This window comes from Electrophorus electricus, chromosome 4 (genome assembly GCF_041902795.1).
Source record: "Electrophorus electricus isolate QZ-2024a chromosome 4, ASM4190279v1, whole genome shotgun sequence".
NCBI classification, from domain to species: domain Eukaryota; kingdom Metazoa; phylum Chordata; class Actinopteri; order Gymnotiformes; family Gymnotidae; genus Electrophorus; species Electrophorus electricus.
In genome coordinates this window covers 28,413,756-28,432,500 of record NC_137500.1, presented here as the reverse complement: position 1 = coordinate 28,432,500, position 18,745 = coordinate 28,413,756, and the positions used below count along the sequence as shown (strand labels likewise).

Below are 18,745 nucleotides of genomic sequence, written 5' to 3'. Positions count from 1 at the left end.
GTGTGTGTGTGTGTGTGTGTGACAGAGTGCACTCATGGGGTGTAATAGTTATCCGTGACTCTTTCACACTGAATACATGATCATTCATATTCAAATTCATACTTTGCTGAACTAAACTGCCTTATGACTGTTGACCGACCACTTTACAGTTGTTGACTGATGTAATTTCCTGTTTCAGATCACCCAAAGCAGGAAGTGAGACTGGATGGCTCCACCTCTCGGCACTGCTTTTCTGACCTGAGTGCGAACACACAGTACAGGATCAGTGTCTATGCACAGCTCCAAGATGCCGAGGGTCCTGCTGTCACCACCATGCAGAAAACCTGTGCGTGTATGATGTCAACGCCTGCGCACACACACACACTAGAGTGCATGAAAACACATGCATGAAATGTATGTATTGTTTGTTGTTTAAGTTAGATTGTATATAGAAAAGCCCTCTTATGGATACAGCAGATTAATGTTCCTTAAATGTTTCTCATATGTAAATTGTACGCACGATGCATTTGTTGTGACAAAATAATTTGACTGGCTCTAGGATTACATACAAAATCAGTCTCAGCTAGCAAACATACACAGACGTACATGCACTCACATGTGCATACACTGAAACACACAAGCACACTGACACATATACATGCCCACCAGTGATTACTCTTGTCATCACAGCATGCAGACATACGTTAGGTTTGTGGCTTTGTTTAGAATCGGTCTAAAGCTTAAAGCCCCAGCCCCGTGGCAGTGGGGATGCCCTGATGTCTACAACAGTGGGTTGAGTCTGATAATTACCCTCATCACCCTCAGACTGATGCTGACGCGTCTATACAGGTTCACGAACACCAAACGCATTACAGAGCTCACAGTTCAGGGGCATAATTAGACACAGAATCAGAGCTGTAATCAGACAGATGACAGAAGGAAGAGCTGCACCAGGTCACTGCATGGCCATTGTGATGTGTGGGGTTTTGGTTCCAGACAATTTTAGATTGAAGCCCCAGCAGGTGTGGGTTTGAGCTGTATAATCCACTTTGTTTACATACTCATTTTCCCTTTCCCTCTGTGTGTGTGTCTGTGTGTGTGTGTGTGTGTGTGTGTGTGTGTGTGTGTGTGTGTGTGTGTGTGAGAGAGAGAGTGTGTGCATGTGTTGGCCCTTGCTTATATGCATGGTTTCATGTGTATGACATTTGTATGCATGCATGTATTTGTGCGTGTGCATGCGTGTGTGTGCGCGCGTGCGTGCCTGTGTGTGTGTGTGCGCGCGTGGGTGTGTGTGTGTGTGTGTGTGTGCGCGTGCGTGCCTGTGTGTGTGTGTGTGCGTGTGTGTGTGTGCGTGGGTGGGTGCGCGCGTGGGTGTGTGTGTGTGTGTGTGTGTGCGCGTGCGTGCCTGTGTGTGTGTGTGTGCGTGTGTGTGTGTGCGTGGGTGGGTGCGTGCGTGCGTGTGTGTTCCTGTAGTCCCGGTACCCACTCCACCTCCCACCAGACCTCCTACCACCATACCCCTCCCTACCATTCCTGTGGCTAAAGAAGGTAAGCCTGCACAAGCCGACATCTGAAGTCCTTTTAGTAGCATACCATGCCATTACAGGAGGAAATCCTGCAAAATTACAATGAAAAGCTTTTCTGGACACTCTAAAGCAATCATTGAGTATTTACTGTAAAATAGTATTATGTGCACTCCAAAAAAGTTTCAAATGTTAAATATTTTTATCCATCATCATTCATGTGATATTCATTTTGTATTATCAGAAGATTATTTGCTCTGAAGCGTGTACTGACTTTAACTTAAAGGATGTTTTCCTGGCTTTTGTCAACACCTAGCTCAAAGAATCGGATGATCCAAATAATGATTTGAGATTTGGCTTAATCAGAGATGTAGGCTAAAGGATAAATATCAGACAGTTACTATGGAGACGAAGGCCATCTCTGTAATGCTCAAATCTAGTACACACTACTAAAATGAGAAAGTGGAAGATTTGATCGGGGATTTAAAACTTGGGGTGCAAAGGGACTTATGCAAAGAGAATTCTACAATTCTGACAGTGAACATCTGAACCTGAGAAACCTCATCAGAACACAACCAAATCAATCACTATCTATCCGTAATAGGAAAGGTAACTTTGGAGAGGGGTCTGAGCTCTAGGCAGATGAGTCAGAGTCATCCATAAAGAGTAGAGAGGTATTACACACAATTAACACCAAATCACTGATTCCTTATTCATTATTTTCTTTTTTATTTATTTATTGTAAAAATTAATAAAGACACTGAAAAAAAGAGAAAGAGGGGGAAAAAGAGAAGGGGAGCAGCAGGGTGGGGTGGAGGAGGACAGAAGGAGAAGGAGGTGCAGAGGAGTGAGAAGATCAGCCTCTCTGATCGTCGTGAATGAGAGGAGGAGAGACGAGGCAGTTACTGAGCTGAGAAGTCCTGGTCCTCTGCTCTGGGCCCATTGGCTTTTTAGAGCTCATCAGAAAATGGAAACCTGATCCTTTCCATTTTTTAGAGTTAGTACTACACTGCCTGGCCAAAAAAAAAAAAAAAAGGTCACACCCTCTAATATTTCATTGGACCGCCTTTAGCTTTGAGTGCGGCACGCGTTTGCTGTGGCATCGTTTCCACAAGCTTCTGCGATGTCACAACATTTATTTCTGTCTAGTGTTGAATTAATTTGTCCCCAAGATCTTGTATTGATGATGGGAGATTTGGACCACTGCGCAAAATCTTCTCCAGCACATCCAAAAGATTCTCAATGGGGTTCAGGTCTGGACTCTGTGGTGGCCAATCCATGTGTGAAAATGATGTCTCGTGCTCCCTGAACCACTCTTTCACAATTTGAGCCCGATGAATCCTGGCATTGTCATCTTGGAATATGCCTGTGCTATCAGGGAAGAAAAAATCCATTGATGGAATAACCTGGTCATTCAGTATATGCAGGTAGTCAGCTGATTCTTTCTCATTCTTTGGGCACATAACGTTGCTGAATCTAGACCTGACCAACTGCAGCAACCCAAATCATAGCACTGCCCCCACAGGCTTGTATGGTAGGCACTAGGCATGATGGGTGCATCACTTCAGCTCCCTCTCTTCATACCCTGATGCACCCATCACTCTGGAACAGGGTAAATCTGGACTCATCAGACCACATGACCTTCTTCCATTGCTTCAGAGTCCAATCTTTATGCTCCCTAGCAAATTGAAGCCATTTTTGCTGGTTAGCCTCACTGTCAAGTGATTTTCTTAAGGCTACACAGCTGTTTAGTCCCAATCCCTTGAGTTCCCTTCGCACTGTGCGTGTGGAAATGCTCTTACTTTCACTATTAAACATGTTTTTCTACGATTTGATTTCACCACACGTTTAAGTGATCACTGATCCTGATCATTCAAGATTTTTTTCCGACAACATTCCTTCCTCTAAGATGATGTTTCCCCACTGTCCTTCCACTTTTTAATAATGCGTTGGACAGTTCTTAACCCGATTTTAGTAGTTTCAGCAATCTCCTTAGATGTTTTTTTCTGCTTGATGCATGCCAATAATTTGACCCTTCTGAAACATATTAACATCTTTTCCACGACCACAGGATGCATATTTCGACATGGTTGTTTAACAAACGAGAAGCTACTCACTGCATCATTTAGAGTTAAATCACTTGTTGCCAGCTCAAACATAATCACCCATGCTGTAATTATCCATTGGGAGGCTCTTACCTATTTGCTTAGTTAAATCCAGGGGGTGACCAGTTTCAGTCACTTTCCCCCTCCCTCTCTCTCTCTCCCTCTCTCTCTCTTTCCCTCCCTCTCTCTCCATCCTCTCACCCCCCCCCCCCGTATATATATATGCGTATATCTCAGTATGCAAAGCGGCGAAGGCAGATCTGGTGTTCTTGGTTGATGGCTCCTGGAGTATTGGTGATGACAACTTCCTGAAAATCATCCGCTTCCTGTATAGCACAACCGGTGCACTAGATGAGATTGGTCCTGGAGGCACACAGGTCAGCGCCCTTCAGAACCTAGCCCCTAACCTAGCCCCAAACCTAGCTCGGAATCTATCCTCAAACCTATCCCAGAACTTAGCTCTGAATTTAGACCCAAACCTAGTCCCTAACCTAGTCTTGACCTTAATCTGGAACTTATCCCAGAATTTAGCATGGAATATATATGGCAGTAACAATATTAATGCCAGCCAACAAGCCAGTAAGACATTAGCAAGATGTCTTAACAGTATAATATGTAAACATATTTAACTCTCACCCCTCTTTCTCTTCTTGGCAGGTGGCCATTGCACAGTTCAGTGATGATGCCCGCACTGAGTTTAAACTGAACTCGTATGATAACAAGGAGAGTCTGCTAGACGCCATTCAGAGGATTTCATATAAAGGAGGAAACACGAAAACAGGCAGGCTGCTTTTCGCACCTGTACACCTGTACACGAGGGGGCTATTTGACAAATGTCATAATGTCCCCCTAATGCAGATGAGTACTTTGTTAGATGGAGCCGAGCCATTGACTTTTTAACCGATCAAGGGTGACTTGCTATTTGTAATTATATTATATTACGTTATACACATTATAATTACCTTCTTTTTAGTTTCTTAAACTACAAACTGAATTTCTCTTATTTAATGAAAAGTTTAATACACTAACATAACCCTTGTGTTGGCTTATTATAAAATAGCTCTCTGTAGAAGTTTGACTGCTGACTTTTGACCTTTCACCTATAGGACGCGCTATGCAGCATGTGAAGAATGCTATCTTCACAGTGGCTGGAGGAACGAGAAGGGGTGTGCCCAAAGTGTTGGTGGTCTTGACAGACGGACGATCTCAAGATGATGTCAGTAAGATCTCCCAGGAGATACAGACAGAGGGTGAGGATCTCTGTGTCGGTAGATCTGTCTTTAAGGCTGTCAGTGTGTAGGTCTGTAGGTAGGTAGGTCTACTGTGCCTACCTGTCTCTATTAACTATGTGCAAGTCTGTCTGTAGGGTTGTTTGTGTATGTAGAACGTATGTGTGTATATTTAAAGTGTGTATACAGGATACATGTATGAATTTATTTTGTAGATGTATGTTACATTTTGTCTATTTACAGATGTGTTTGTTGTGTGTGTGTGTACATTTTACATACTGTTTGTGTGTACAGGTTATATAGTGTTTGTGTGTGTTCATTTTCATAGTGTTTGTGTCTGTACAGGTTACATAGTGGTTGTGTGTGTGTACATTTTACATACTGTTTGTGTGTGTGCAGGTTACATACTGTTTGTGTGTACAGGTTACATAGTGTTTGTGTTTGTGCAGGTTACATAGTGATTATGTGTGTACAGGTTACATAGTGTTTGTGTGTGTACAGGTTACATAGTGGTTGTATGTGTACAGGTTACATAGTCGTTGTGTGTATACAGGTTACATAGTGTTTCTGTGTGTACAGGTTACATAGTGTTTGTGTGTGTGTCTATACATTTTACATACTGTTTGTGTGTACAGGTTATATAGTGTTTGTGTGTGTTCATTTTCATAGTGTTCATGTGTGTACAGGTTACATAGTGTTTGTGTGTTCATTTTTATAGTGTTTGTGTGTGTACAGGTTACATACTGTTTGTGTGTATACAGGTTACATACTGTTTGTGTGTGTACAGGTTACATAGTGTTTGTGTGTACAGGTTACATGGTGTTTGTGTGTGTTCAGGTTACATAGTGGTTGTTTGTGTGTACATTTTACATACTGTTTGTGTGTACAGGTTATATAGTGTTTGTGTGTACAGGTTACATAGTGGTTGTTTGTGTGTACATTTTACATACTGTTTGTGTGTACAGGTTATATAGTGTTTGTGTGTGTTCATCTTCATAGTGTTTGTGTGTGTACAGGTTACATAGTGGTTGTGTGTGTGTACATTTTACATACTGTTTGTGTGTGTGCAGGTTACATACTGTTTGTGTGTACAGGTTACATAGTGTATGTGTGTGTACAGGTTACATAGTGGTTGTGTGTGTACAGGCTACATAGTGTTATGTGTGTGTACAGCTTACATAGTGTTTGTGTGTGTACAGGTTACATAATGCTTGTGTTTGTGTTCAGGTTACATAGTGTATGTGTGTGTACAGGTTACATAGTGTTTGTGTGTGTTCAGGTTACATAGTGTTTGTGTGTTTGCAGGTTACATACTGTTTGTGTGTACAGGTTACATAGTGTTTGTGTGTGTGCAGGTTACATACTGTTTGTGTGTGTACAGGTTACATAGTGTTTGTGTGTACAGGTTACAGAGTATTTGTGTGTGTTCAGGTTACATAGTGTTTGTATGTGTTCAGGTTACATAGTGTTTGTATGTATTCAGGTTACATAGTGTTCGTGTGTGTACAGGTTACATAGTGTTTGTGTGTGTTCATTTTTATAGTGTTTGTGTGTGTACAGGTTACATAGTGTTTGTGTGTGTTCAGGTTACATAGTGGTTGTTTGTGTGTACATTTTACATACTGTTTGTGTGTACAGGTTATATAGTGTTTGTGTGTACAGGTTACATGGTGTTTGTGTGTGTTCAGGTTACATAGTGGTTGTTTGTGTGTACATTTTACATACTGTTTGTGTGTACAGGTTATATAGTGTTTGTGTGTGTTCATCTTCATAGTGTTTGTGTCTGTACAGGTTACATAGTGGTTGTGTGTGTGTACATTTTACATGCTGTTTGTGTGTGTGCAGGTTACATACTGTTTGTGTGTACAGGTTACATAGTGTTTGTGTGTGTGCAGGTTACAAAGTGATTGTATGTGTACAGGTTACATAATGCTTGTGTTTGTGTTCAGGTTACATAGTGTATGTGTGTGTACAGGTTACATAGTGGTTGTGTGTGTACAGGCTACATAGTGTTATGTGTGTGTACAGCTTACATAGTGTTTGTGTGTGTACAGGTTACATAATGCTTGTGTTTGTGTTCAGGTTACATAGTGTATGTGTGTGTACAGGTTACATAGTGTTTGTGTGTGTATAGGTTACATAATGCTTGTGTGTACAGGTTGCATAGCGCTTGTGTGTGTGTTCAGGTTACACAGTGCATGTGTGTGTACAGGTTACATAGTGTTTGTGTGTGTACAGGTTACAGAGTGTTTGTGTGTACAGGTTACATAGTGTATGTGTGTGTACAGGTTACATAGTGTTTGTGTGTGTTCAGGTTACATAGTGTTTGTGTGTTTGCAGGTTACATACTGTTTGTGTGTACAGGTTACATAGTGTTCGTGTGTGTATAGGTTACATAATGCTTGTGTGTTCAGGTTGCATAGCGCTTGTGTGTGTGTTCAGGTTACACAGTGTATGTGTGTACAGGTTACATAGTGTTTGTGTGTGTACAGGTTACAGAGTGTTTGTGTGTACAGGTTACATGGTGTTTGTGTGTGTTAAGGTTACATGGTGTTTGTATGTGTTCAGGTTACATAGTGTTTGTATGTGTTGAGGTTACATAGTGTTCGTGTGTGTACAGGTTACATAATGCCTGTGTGTACAGGTTATATAGCGCTTGTGTGTGTGTTCAGGTTTCACAGTGTATGTGTCTGTACAGGTTACATAGTTTTTGTGTGTGTACAGGTTACATAGTCTTTGTGTGTACAGGTTACATACTGTTTCTGTGTGTTCATGTTACATAGTGTTTGTGTTTGTGTTTGTGCAGGTTACATAGTGTTTGTGTGTGTACAGGTTACATCGTGTTTGTGTGTGCAGGTTATATCATGTTTGTGTGTGTGCAGGTTACATAGTTTTTGTGTGTGTACAAGTTACATAATGCTTGTGTGTCCAGGTTACTTAGTGCTTGTGTGTCTGTTAAGGTTACATAGTTTTTGTGTGTGTACAGGTTACATAGTGTTTGTGTGTGTATAGGTTACATAGTGTTTGTGTGTGTGCAGGTTACATAGTTTTTGTGTGTGTACAGGTTACATAGTTTTTGTGTGTGTACAGGTTACATAGTGCTTGTGTGTCTGTTCAGGTTACATAGTTTTTGTGTGTATACAGGTTACATAGTGTTTGTGTGTGTACAGGTTACATACTGTTTGTGTGTACAGGTTACATACTGTTTGTGTGTGTGCAGGTTACATACTATTTGTGTGTGTTCAGGTTACATAGTGCTTGTGTGTGTTCAGGTTACGTAGTGTTTGCGATTGGTTTTGCTGATGCGGATTACGGGGAGCTGGTGAGCATCGCCAGCAAACCCAGCGAGAGACACGTGTTCTTTGTGGACGACCTGGATGCCTTCAGGAAGATCGAAGAGAAACTCATCACCTTTGTCTGTGAGGCAGCTTCAGCAAGTAAGTGTGTGTGTGTGTGTATGTGTATTTCATAGTTTGATTATATTTCTGAATACTCTGTGTTCTGCTGCTGTGTAGCCTGCCCTTCTGTTCCAATGCGTGGCAGCACACTACCAGGTCAGTCCCATAATTCCACAGTTAATGCCACATCTGGAGACTCTACTCATATACACAACTGTGTATAACCCCTATTAAACATGTCACTCTCACACGCCACATGCATGGACATGCGTGCGCACACACTCACACACACACAGGCTTTAGGATGATGGAACTTTTTGGGCTGGTGGAACACCTGTACAGCAGTGTGGAGGGTGTTTCCATGGAGCCTGGGACCTTCAACAGCTTCAGCAGCTACAGACTAGCCAGAGATGCCCTCCTGTCACAGCCTACCAGGTACACACACACACACACACACACACACACACACACACACACACACAACATACATACATATACACTTACACACCTCTCTCTTTTGCTGACTGATATTCTTTCTCCCTCTGTGCTCTCTCTCTTTGTATCTCTCTTCCTCACTCTTTCTGTCTCTGACTTTGTCTCCATCTCTCTTTCATACACAAGCACTTCCTACACGCACACACACACACACACAGAAATGTTAAATAATAACAAACCCTGGTGGATTTCTCTCTGTTCTCTGCTTTACTTCCATACATGCACACACACTCTGAAAATAACACATTATTCTGGCCTGCTGGGCTTGATAAATGGAAGCAAATGTGAGTTAATGTGAGTCTTGGGCATAGTGAGCTACATAGTTGTGCTATAACTCTTACTGCTTCATTTAATATCTCCACCTGTCTGATGCACCCCCCCACTCACATGCTCACTCACACACTCACTCAGACACGGCATGGTGTTCTTCAGAGAAGAATAACCTCTGTATGACCTTTTGGCTGCAGTAAATGTATTACATGTATTATGTATCCATTAACTTGCTCTCCAGTCCATTAACTTGTTAACACCCATTACTCCCCATTAAAATTAAGACTGCTTTTAGCATGAATGTGTAACCTCTCTAGTGACCTGATAACCCCAGGGTTAGGATTACGGTTAGAGTTAGGGTTATGTTTGACCTCTCTGGTGACCTCATGACCCCAGGTTTATCCACCCCGAGGGCCTGCCATCTGACTACACCATCACCATGCTGTTCCGCCTGCTTCCAGAAACCCCACAGGAGCCCTTTGCCTTATGGGAAATTCTCAACAGCAGAAATGAACCCTTAATAGGGGTCATCCTGGATAGTGAGTAGCAAAAGTCTGTATGTATGTGTGTGTGTGTGTGTGTGTGTGTGTGTGTGTGTGTGTGGGTGTGTGGGTGGACTGGTGATAACTGCAACCATCTGTAGAACTGTAATCTTTGTCTTTCTACCTTTGTATGTAGATGGGGGCCAGACACTGACATTCTTTAATAACGACTATAAGGGGGATTTTCAGACAGTAACATTTGAGGGTCCAGAGATTAAGAAGCTCTTCTATGGCAGTTTTCACAAGGTTGGTGCTCACATACATACACACACACACACACACACACACACACCCACAAAGACACACCCTCCCCCAAGGACACACCCATGCCCAAAGACACACACACACATCACCCACACACGATCACACTCCCACACAATCACATGTATTTCTCATGTTTTGCTTCATGACTGCCATCTTTTGTTCTATATCCCAGCATGTTTAAGTGAGCTGTAGTTTCCCCAATAACTCTAAACATGAACTGTATCCCTAATGACTAGTTTACCCAAATAGCACAAATTTCAAAATCAAACACTATTTCCTTAATCCTTATAATCTCTTCCCAAAAATCTGGTAGCCTTGTTATGAAATGAATTGCAGTCCAGGCAGAATTAGTGTGTTCCTGCTGACTGATGCCAGATGCTGCCCTGTTAGAGGGCGCAGATCCAAGAATTCTCATATAAACTGCCAAGACAGAACAGCTGTTGTGGAAATTCATTAATCTGAGGTAATTTTGCAAAGATTAACTAGCCAGTACACATTCTGATAAGGTTTGTTTCCTTCATCTTCTGTAATTTGATGATGGCGTTATTGCCGTTCTCCTGGAGCAGTGCCATTGGTGCAGATTGGATGTGCACACTAACCCACAACCTCATACACAGGTCTCAGATCAGCTCCGCCAACCCACTACCTGATCCACAGGTCTCAGTTCAGCTCTGCTAACACACAGTCTGATCCACAGGTCTCAGATCAGCTCTGCTAACCCACCACCTGATCCACTGGTCTCAGTTCAGCTCTGCTAATACACAGTCTGATCCACTGGTCTCAGATGGGACCAGATGGATTCACACAACAGATATGCTCATCTCCCACTAAAAACTATACAAGAAAGGAGCACAGACATCTTCCAGGACAATTTACTGGGCATTACTGAATAGAAGAAAACTTTTTTATAGCCTTTTTGCACTAAATCATAACATCATGATGTGCTAGTGTAGTGTCCTGTCCTAAAATGTATTTACCATTATTTAATAAATGTGTGTGTGTGTGTGTGTGTGTGTGTGTGTGTGTGTGTGTGTGTGTGTGTGTGTGTGTGTGTGTGTGTGTGTATGCTTATAGCTGCATATAGCCGTGAGCAAGACACTAGCCCTGGTGATGGTGGACTGTAGCCTGGTTGGAGAGAAGCCCATTAACGCTGCTGGAAACATCACAGCAGATGGATTAGAGGTTCTAGGCAGAATGGTCCGATCTAGAGGTGCTAAGGACAACTCTGCACCGGTATGCTATAGTGTGTGTGGGTTGGTGGGTATGTGTGTGTGTGTGAGTACATGTATGTTTGCTTTTTTTCCCTTTATATTTGCAGGATGTGTTTTTCTGGTGGTGAATTTATTTCATTTTGTGCTGCTTCCTTGTGAAAATTAATAATAGACAATAGTTGATAAAGTTGATACGTGTGTGTGTGTGTGTGTGTGTGTGTGTGCGTGCGTGTGTGCGTGCGTGTGTGTGTGTGTGCGTGCGTGTGTGAGTGTGTGTGTGTGTGTGTGTGTGCGTGTGTGTGTATGTGTGTGTGTGTGTGTGTGTGTGTGTGTGTGTATGTGTGTGTGTGTGTGTGTGTGTGTGTGTGTGTGCGTGCGTGTGTGTGTGTGTGTGTGTGTGTGTGTATGTGTGTGTGTGTGTGTGTGTGTGTGTGTGTGTGTGTGTGTGTAGTTCCAGCTCCAGTCATTTGATATTGTGTGTAGTACATCATGGGCTCGTCGAGACAAGTGCTGTGACCTTCCAAGTCTGGTGAGGTTGTTCTCTCATCTTTGTGTATGTGTGTGTGTGTGTGTGTGTGTATGTGTGTGTGTGTGTGTGTGTGTGTGTGAGAGAGAGAGAGAAAGAGAGAGAGAGAGAGAGAGAGAGAGAGAGAGATAATAGCTCATAGCTATTGTATTTACCTTAATACATATCCATTCTAATTTATTATGCTGATATGTTTAATAAATCAACTAATTTTTAACCTTTCTGGGATCACCATCATATAATTTCCTAAAATGTATCCCAAGTGTTCAAAAGCAGTTGTTGTTTCAGTAGTTATTTTTTGTTGTTTCCTTGTTTATTCCAGAGGAAGGAAGCAGACTGTCCTGCTCTGCCTCGTGCCTGCACCTGCACTCAGGACAGTAAAGGACCTCCTGGCCCAGTTGGACCGCCGGTACACAGCCACTATTACACTCATATACTACTTATTTCAAAGTAGTAGCTAATTACCACCCTTTCTGGCCCCTCTCTGTGTGTGTGTGTGTGTGTGTGTGTGTGTTTGACAGGGAAGTCCTGGTATCCGAGGAACACGAGGCGACAGAGGAGAGCCAGGCCCTGTGGTACATCACCATCCTCAATGCATCTGACTTCTACACTGGACGAAATAGTTCGGACTGGACATTCACACATGTGTGTGTGTGTGTGTGTGTGCACGCATGCGCGTATGCATGTGTGTGTCTGTGTGTATGTTGTAGGGGCCAGTGGGCTCAATAGGAGATGCAGGAGTACCAGGTGCTCAGGGACCCCCTGGACCACAGGGGCCAAGTGGACGATCCATCAGAGGTCCTCCGGTAACACACCACCACACACACACATATACAAAAACACACATGCAGATACATGCTGCCGTATACCAAAAGACAGGAATTAGATTCTCCATTAGAAACCACTCCTGGTCCTGAGTTCCTGGGTTTGGCCCTGAGTTTGAGACGTGTTTGCCTGCTTTCATGTTTAGAAAGCAACAGTATTGGGTTAATGGCAGATGCACTTATCCAGACTGACTTACATATTTATCAGCACAACAGTACATGTGGTCCCAGGTAATTGAATCCATGACCTTGGTGTTACTAACACCATGCTCTACCTGCTCTACAAGGTGATCCACAGGAGTGTGTGTGTGTGTGTGTGTGTGTGTGTGTGTGTGTGTGTGTGTGTGTGTGTGTGTGTGTGCACACTTCCATGTGTGCATGTGGCTCATTGTCCTAATACCCACAATCTCCATTGTCCTAATCTCCACAGTGCTGTAAATGTGTGCTATATGATCTAGTGATGTAATCACAGGGTACGTGTGCACTCACTGACAGATTCCACTGTACAGCTACACCTGCAGTATGCCTGACTAAAAGATACAATAAACAATTTTATCTTTAAATACAATAAACAGTTTTATCTTTAAATACTTCATGGCTGATTGAGGTACATACTAGGCTTCTCACTGTTCCTCCATTTGAACTTCATGGCTTCAGATCCTGAGAATCCTCTAGAGGGCTTAATCTATCTTGAACACTAGAAACACCCTATTTTAGGGCAGATTAGACAGTCTAGATTAAACACTCCAGATTAAACACTCTATATTAAACACGCCTTCCTCATATTCCCAAACCATTCAACTACCTTAACCTTAATCTTATAACCTTATTAACCGTCATCATTGTTGTAGCTGCGGTTAAACTTTGGTGTTCATTTTCTCATTTTGCATTTTGGGGTCTGAAAAATGATATTTGAAACAAATGTATTAATATTAATATTAACAAACTACTTAATATTATTATTCTAAACACGACCATTGACCTTTAAATTGGAGTGTATAAATGTGGAATACTATGTAAAGTGCAGTAATTCACCAGAACTGATTGAACTCTTACAGTTAAGCAAGTGGATTTATTCAAATACTAAATCCCAGTTATAATACTATAACTCTACCGCCTCGCGTTTACAAACACTACCATAATCAATATAGGAATTATGGCAGGGTTAAGCAAGAAATGACATTTACGTGGTTTACGATTAATGAACAAAATCAATAATGAGATTGTTTGTTTGTATGTTAAGGGTGTGTATGTTTTTATGTGTGTGTGCATTTAGGGTGGACCAGGTGAGAAAGGGGAGAAAGGTGAAGCAGGACCTCGTGGGCTTCAGGTAAACTACTATGCTTCCTCCACCTACGGGAACTCCACCCTGCCTGACTGTTTGTGGGACATAGCTTACTCAGACAGATCAGGTTCTGTGCAACACTGTTGTATTAAGAATTCAGTGCATATCTAAAATATTTCAGTTGAAATGTCTGGCCTCATCTAATGAACCCAACACCAGAACATCACAGTACACTAATGAACCAAATACCAGAACATCACAGTACACTAATGAACCCAATACCAGAATATTATGGTGTACTAATGAGCCCAACACCAGAACATCACAGTACACTAATGAACCCAATACCAGAACATCACAGTACACTAATGAACCCAATACCAGAACATCACAGTGTACTAATGAACCCAACACCAGAACATCACAGTGTACTAATGAACCCAACACCAGAACATCACAGTGTACTAATGAACCCAACACCAGAACATCACCGTGTACTAATGAACCCAACACCAGAACATCACAGTGTACTAATGAACCCAACACCAGACCATTAGAGTACACTAATGAACCCAATACCAGAATATAACAGTACACTAATGAACCCAATACCAGAACATCACAGTACACTAATGAACCCAACATCACAGTGTACTAATGAACCAAACACTAGAACATCACAGTGTACTAATGAACCCAACACCAGAACATCACCGTGTAATAATGAACCCAACACCACAACATCAGAGTACACTAATGAACCCAACACCAGAGCATCACAGTATACTAATGAACCCAACACCAGAACATCACTGTACATTAATGAATCCAACACCTGAAATCACAGTATACTAATGAACCCAACACCAGAACATCACTGTTCACTAATGAATCCAACACAGAACATTACTGTTCACTAATGAATCCAACACCAGAACATCACAGTACACTAATGAACCCAACACCAGAACATCACAGTATACTAATGAACCTAATACCAGAACATCACAGTACACTAATGAACCCAACACCAGAACATCACTGTACATTAATGAATCCAACACCAGAAATCACAGTATACTAATGAACCCAACACCAGAACATCACTGTTCACTAATGAATCCAACACCAGAAATATCACTGTACACTAATGAACCCAGCACCAGAACATCACAAGCTCCTCCAGTAAACCCTTTCTTCAACAGATCTTTTATAGTTGGAATTATGAGCATAACTGCTTTGAAAAGTGTTGGGGATGAGAATACAGACAGCATGTTGAATTCCATTCAGATGCACCTCAAATTCATGTTCGCTTTAAGAAGTTCTTGGGCACATTCAAAGACATCAGCGCTGGCACTGAAAGAAAGAGGTTCATGAATGTCAAGTCTATCAGTATCTAACAATACAACAATATTAACATTATAGTTTAAAATATATTTGTATTTAAAAATATTTATATTTAACTGTAAAATATAATTGTTTTCTAATTATTTTAATTTAAAAATTGTTTTGTTGGAACGTTTATTTTGAACGCAGCTGTTCTGGGCTTTTTTCACAGAGCCCAGGTGCAATGACAGCCATTGGTCAAATGTTAAGTTAGAGGCGTGGCCTAACAGTTTTCCACGTGATCTTAATTTTCACAGACTGTTTGGACAGGTATCTGCAGCAAGCTGTTATATAAAATATTTTTCAGAGTACACTTTCAAGAAGTGTACAAAATCAGCCAATTCAGAAAGTGGAAGGGACTTGTCCCCAGTGTAAACTACCACACAAATTATAGCGTAAACTGGTCATCACAAAATTTTCTGAATAAAACTTTAATCTTCAAATCCAAATAAATGTGTGTGCCATTTTAATGTTGCTGGAGTAGCAGTTTATCTCATTTTCTTCCCTCTTAATGTGACTGTATAATATAATTATTTTAGATTATTATCTTACTACAATAATGGAATTCCGATACATTTAATGTTTTGCTGTATTGTATTGCTGTAGATGTCTTTGGATCATTCTCTGCTCATTTTGTGTTTTTCACTGCAGGGAATACCAGGAACTTCAGGGACTCCAGGACGGGAGGGCCCACCAGGACCAAGGGTAACATTCCTTCAGACCTGATTGGGTTAAAGTTTATGTAATGGTAGCTGTGATTGGGTTAAAGCTTATGTAATGTTAGCTGTGATTGGATGGTCAGTAGTTGGTGTAATCTAATCCACAGGGTTTGCCAGGTAAAGATGGACCACAGGGAAGAATGGGTCCCCCAGGAAATATTGTGAGAACACGTCACTTTCACACACACACAGACACACACACACACACACACACACACATGTCGTTTGAGTTTTTGCCCCACATTTCTGACAACTTTGGTCACAGCCAGGCCTCATGTTAAAGCATTGCTGCATGTCAGTACGAACGTTTTGGCAGGGGGCTGTCTTCACAGCTCTCTAATCCACATGAGGACAGCCATGATGTCAGCTTAGACTAGGGAACGTGCAGTCTGCTCACTGAAGTGTGCACAGAGAATGCACACTGCCACTCGCCCACAGTGATGCTTATCTTTCCCAGCCTGAAGCTTGGAAGTGTTCCAAAGTGAAACTTTTCCCTGTTGGATAAAAGCCACTGCATCCGATGCCCTTGTGGTTTAAAGGGGCTTTTGAATGTTGCTTAGCGACAGAGAAGAGAGCGACCGTGTTTTCCTCTCCTCCTGATAAGAACTCGGCTGAGGGGCAGAACACTAATCAGTGCTTTTATCAGGATACTGGTAGAAACACTGGGTTTGTCAGTAAATGCAGTTAATGCACCATAAACCCTTTTGAAATGCTCCTAAGAGTACATGAATCACTGATCTACCATTTAAGTGCACAGTGGATTAATGCTTTAGGCTGCATAAATCTAATATTTGTCCCCTTTTTCCACATATTGGTTCACTATGTCATATAAAGTTCCATCCTGCAGATGAACACTGTCAGAACTAAAACACAACACTGTTAGAACTAAAACTCAACACTGTCAGAAATAAACTCAACACTGTCAGAATTACATTTACATTTACGGTATTTGGTAGATGCTCTTATGCAGAGCAACTTACAAAATGCTTTGTCATTTACTCAGAGAATGAACTAAAACTCATTCTCAGAACTAACTCAACACTGCAGAGCTTGAACTATCTCAACACTGCAGAGCTTGAACTAACTCAACACTGCAGAGCTTGAAGTAACTCAACACTGCAGAGCTTGAACTATCTCAACACTGCAGAGCTTGAACTATCTCAACACTGCAGAGCTTGCTGTGATCCAGTTTTTAAAATGGTAACCTACAACCTGCACTCTTGGTTTGGTCCTCAAAACTATCTGCCCAGTCACCATACGCATGGCCCTGTCTGCTTCAGTAGCCACTTTTTCTTTAATCTTCCATTATCCCACATAAATGGATTTAGCTTCTCCTTGCCATTTTTAGCTGGATGTTAATGGATACAGGTTGCTACAGCTAATTTCTTCTGTTGTCTTTAGGGAGGTCCAGGAGCTCCTGGTGCACCAGGCCAGACCGGTCCTCCTGGACCCATTGGAGAGCAGGGACCTTTGGTGAGAACAGAATACCATCTGGACAGTGATTGTGTGTAGGTGTGGGCATCCGTATGTGTGTGTGTGTGTGTGTGTGTGTGTGTGTGTGTGTGTGTGTGTGTGTGTGGTGTGATAATGATTAATTAAATAGGCACATCCTTTTCTGAAGGTATTGCAGGTATCATGTTTCATCAAAGGAAAAGAGAACAATAAACAATTTAGTCCAATTCTGGAGAGCAAAGTCCTACTTTGAAATTACAACTGCAGAATTAAAACTGCAGCCAATTAGCCATTATGTCTTTATTTTATTTTGGTGGTGGTTGTTGTTGTTGTTGTTGTTGTTAATATTGTTAATTGTCAATGTAGATTAATTAGCTAATTTTTGATGTTGAAATTCATAGCCTCTTGGCATCACTGTTATGTTGGTGAATTGTGTCTGTTCCAACTTGTTAACACCTCACAGCTCAGAAAACAAAATATCACAGTGTAATATTATCTATTGTGGAAATGTCTTCAGGTGTGTTTGGTCTTTAATGCTGGCCATTTTTGCCACCCTGATCTACAGCTTTCATAACAAACTAAATAATTCAAGATTTGCTGGTAAAGCACAAGTTACTGATGACGCTGAATGCTGAAGGGCTTTGGAAACATCTCGTGTGCAGGGCTTGTGTGTCGTTCCTAATATCCTCTGGTATGACAACCCTTAAGTGAAAATGTGGAAGAGGTGGTGTGTGTGTTTAACATGTGTCTATGTGTGCATGTGTGTGTATGTAATGTAAAGAGATGTGATACTGTTATGTCCACATTCGCTCTACAGCTGGAGTGGTGTTGTGGGTGCTGAGAGAGCCCAAGCCCGCTAGCACGCCAGGCTCCCCCGTGTGTGCACTGCTGTCCCGGGCATTGTTCTGCCATCCTTCCCTTGCTCCTTACACACAGTGCTAACAAACACTGGACTGGTCTGGAGGAGTCCATGTCCTAGGTCCTGCACTGGGACTTGGCCTTCTGAGAGCCATCGTCCTGTGTCTCCCCCTGTCCGTCCCGCTGCCCAGCTTCCCTGTTCTAACACATCTCTCTGCGTCTGTTTTAGGGCCCTCCAGGTTCCAAAGGAGAGAAGGGAGAACGAGTGAGTACTCCACTCTGGTCATTTCCTTTATTAAATCTCTTTGTCCTTTTCTTTGGAGCACTCTGGTTAGTGAATGTCCCTGGCTAACAGTATTATGGTTTGAAAAGCTAGCATCAGCAGATAGAAGCTGGCATCTGCCTGCACAGAGACATGTCAAAAATAGAGGCACACTATGTAGCCTTGCAAAGATGCACTCTATGATACTATTCCTACCTGTAGTAATTTTTCCTTTGTGTATATGTGTGCATGCCTGTGTGTACGGATGTGTGTGTGTGCATGCGTGTGTGTGTTTGTGTATGGGCCTGTTCTGCAGGGTGATATGCAGTCTACCTCTTCAGTCCAAGCCATTGCCAGACAAGTGTGTGAACAACTCATACAGAGTGAGTCTGCAATGACATGTATAACATGTATAAT

The 18,745-nt window shown here is 42.0% G+C and overlaps 1 protein-coding gene across 7 annotated transcripts in view; it reads left to right on the top strand.

The window, feature by feature from the left end:
- col14a1b (collagen, type XIV, alpha 1b) overlaps positions 1-18,745 on the top strand; it is a 61,317-nt gene that overhangs the window by 37,090 nt on the left and 5,482 nt on the right. For 6 of the 7 annotated variants that reach the window (XM_035536388.2, XM_081713080.1, XM_035536378.2 and 3 more), the window contains exons 24-44: positions 179-325; positions 1,453-1,527; positions 3,845-3,984; positions 4,265-4,388; positions 4,714-4,857; positions 8,109-8,273; positions 8,352-8,390; positions 8,531-8,669; positions 9,396-9,538; positions 9,678-9,787; positions 10,880-11,038; positions 11,468-11,545; positions 11,865-11,951; positions 12,064-12,117; positions 12,253-12,348; positions 13,643-13,696; positions 15,689-15,742; positions 15,864-15,917; positions 17,158-17,229; positions 18,296-18,331; positions 18,645-18,711. In XM_035536388.2, the coding sequence (XP_035392281.1) occupies positions 179-325; positions 1,453-1,527; positions 3,845-3,984; positions 4,265-4,388; positions 4,714-4,857; positions 8,109-8,273; positions 8,352-8,390; positions 8,531-8,669; positions 9,396-9,538; positions 9,678-9,787; positions 10,880-11,038; positions 11,468-11,545; positions 11,865-11,951; positions 12,064-12,117; positions 12,253-12,348; positions 13,643-13,696; positions 15,689-15,742; positions 15,864-15,917; positions 17,158-17,229; positions 18,296-18,331; positions 18,645-18,711 (2,037 nt within the window). The remainder of the gene's footprint in view (positions 1-178; positions 326-1,452; positions 1,528-3,844; positions 3,985-4,264; positions 4,389-4,713; positions 4,858-8,108; positions 8,274-8,351; positions 8,391-8,530; positions 8,670-9,395; positions 9,539-9,677; positions 9,788-10,879; positions 11,039-11,467; positions 11,546-11,864; positions 11,952-12,063; positions 12,118-12,252; positions 12,349-13,642; positions 13,697-15,688; positions 15,743-15,863; positions 15,918-17,157; positions 17,230-18,295; positions 18,332-18,644; positions 18,712-18,745) is intronic. The other variant, XM_081713081.1, reaches the window with a different exon arrangement.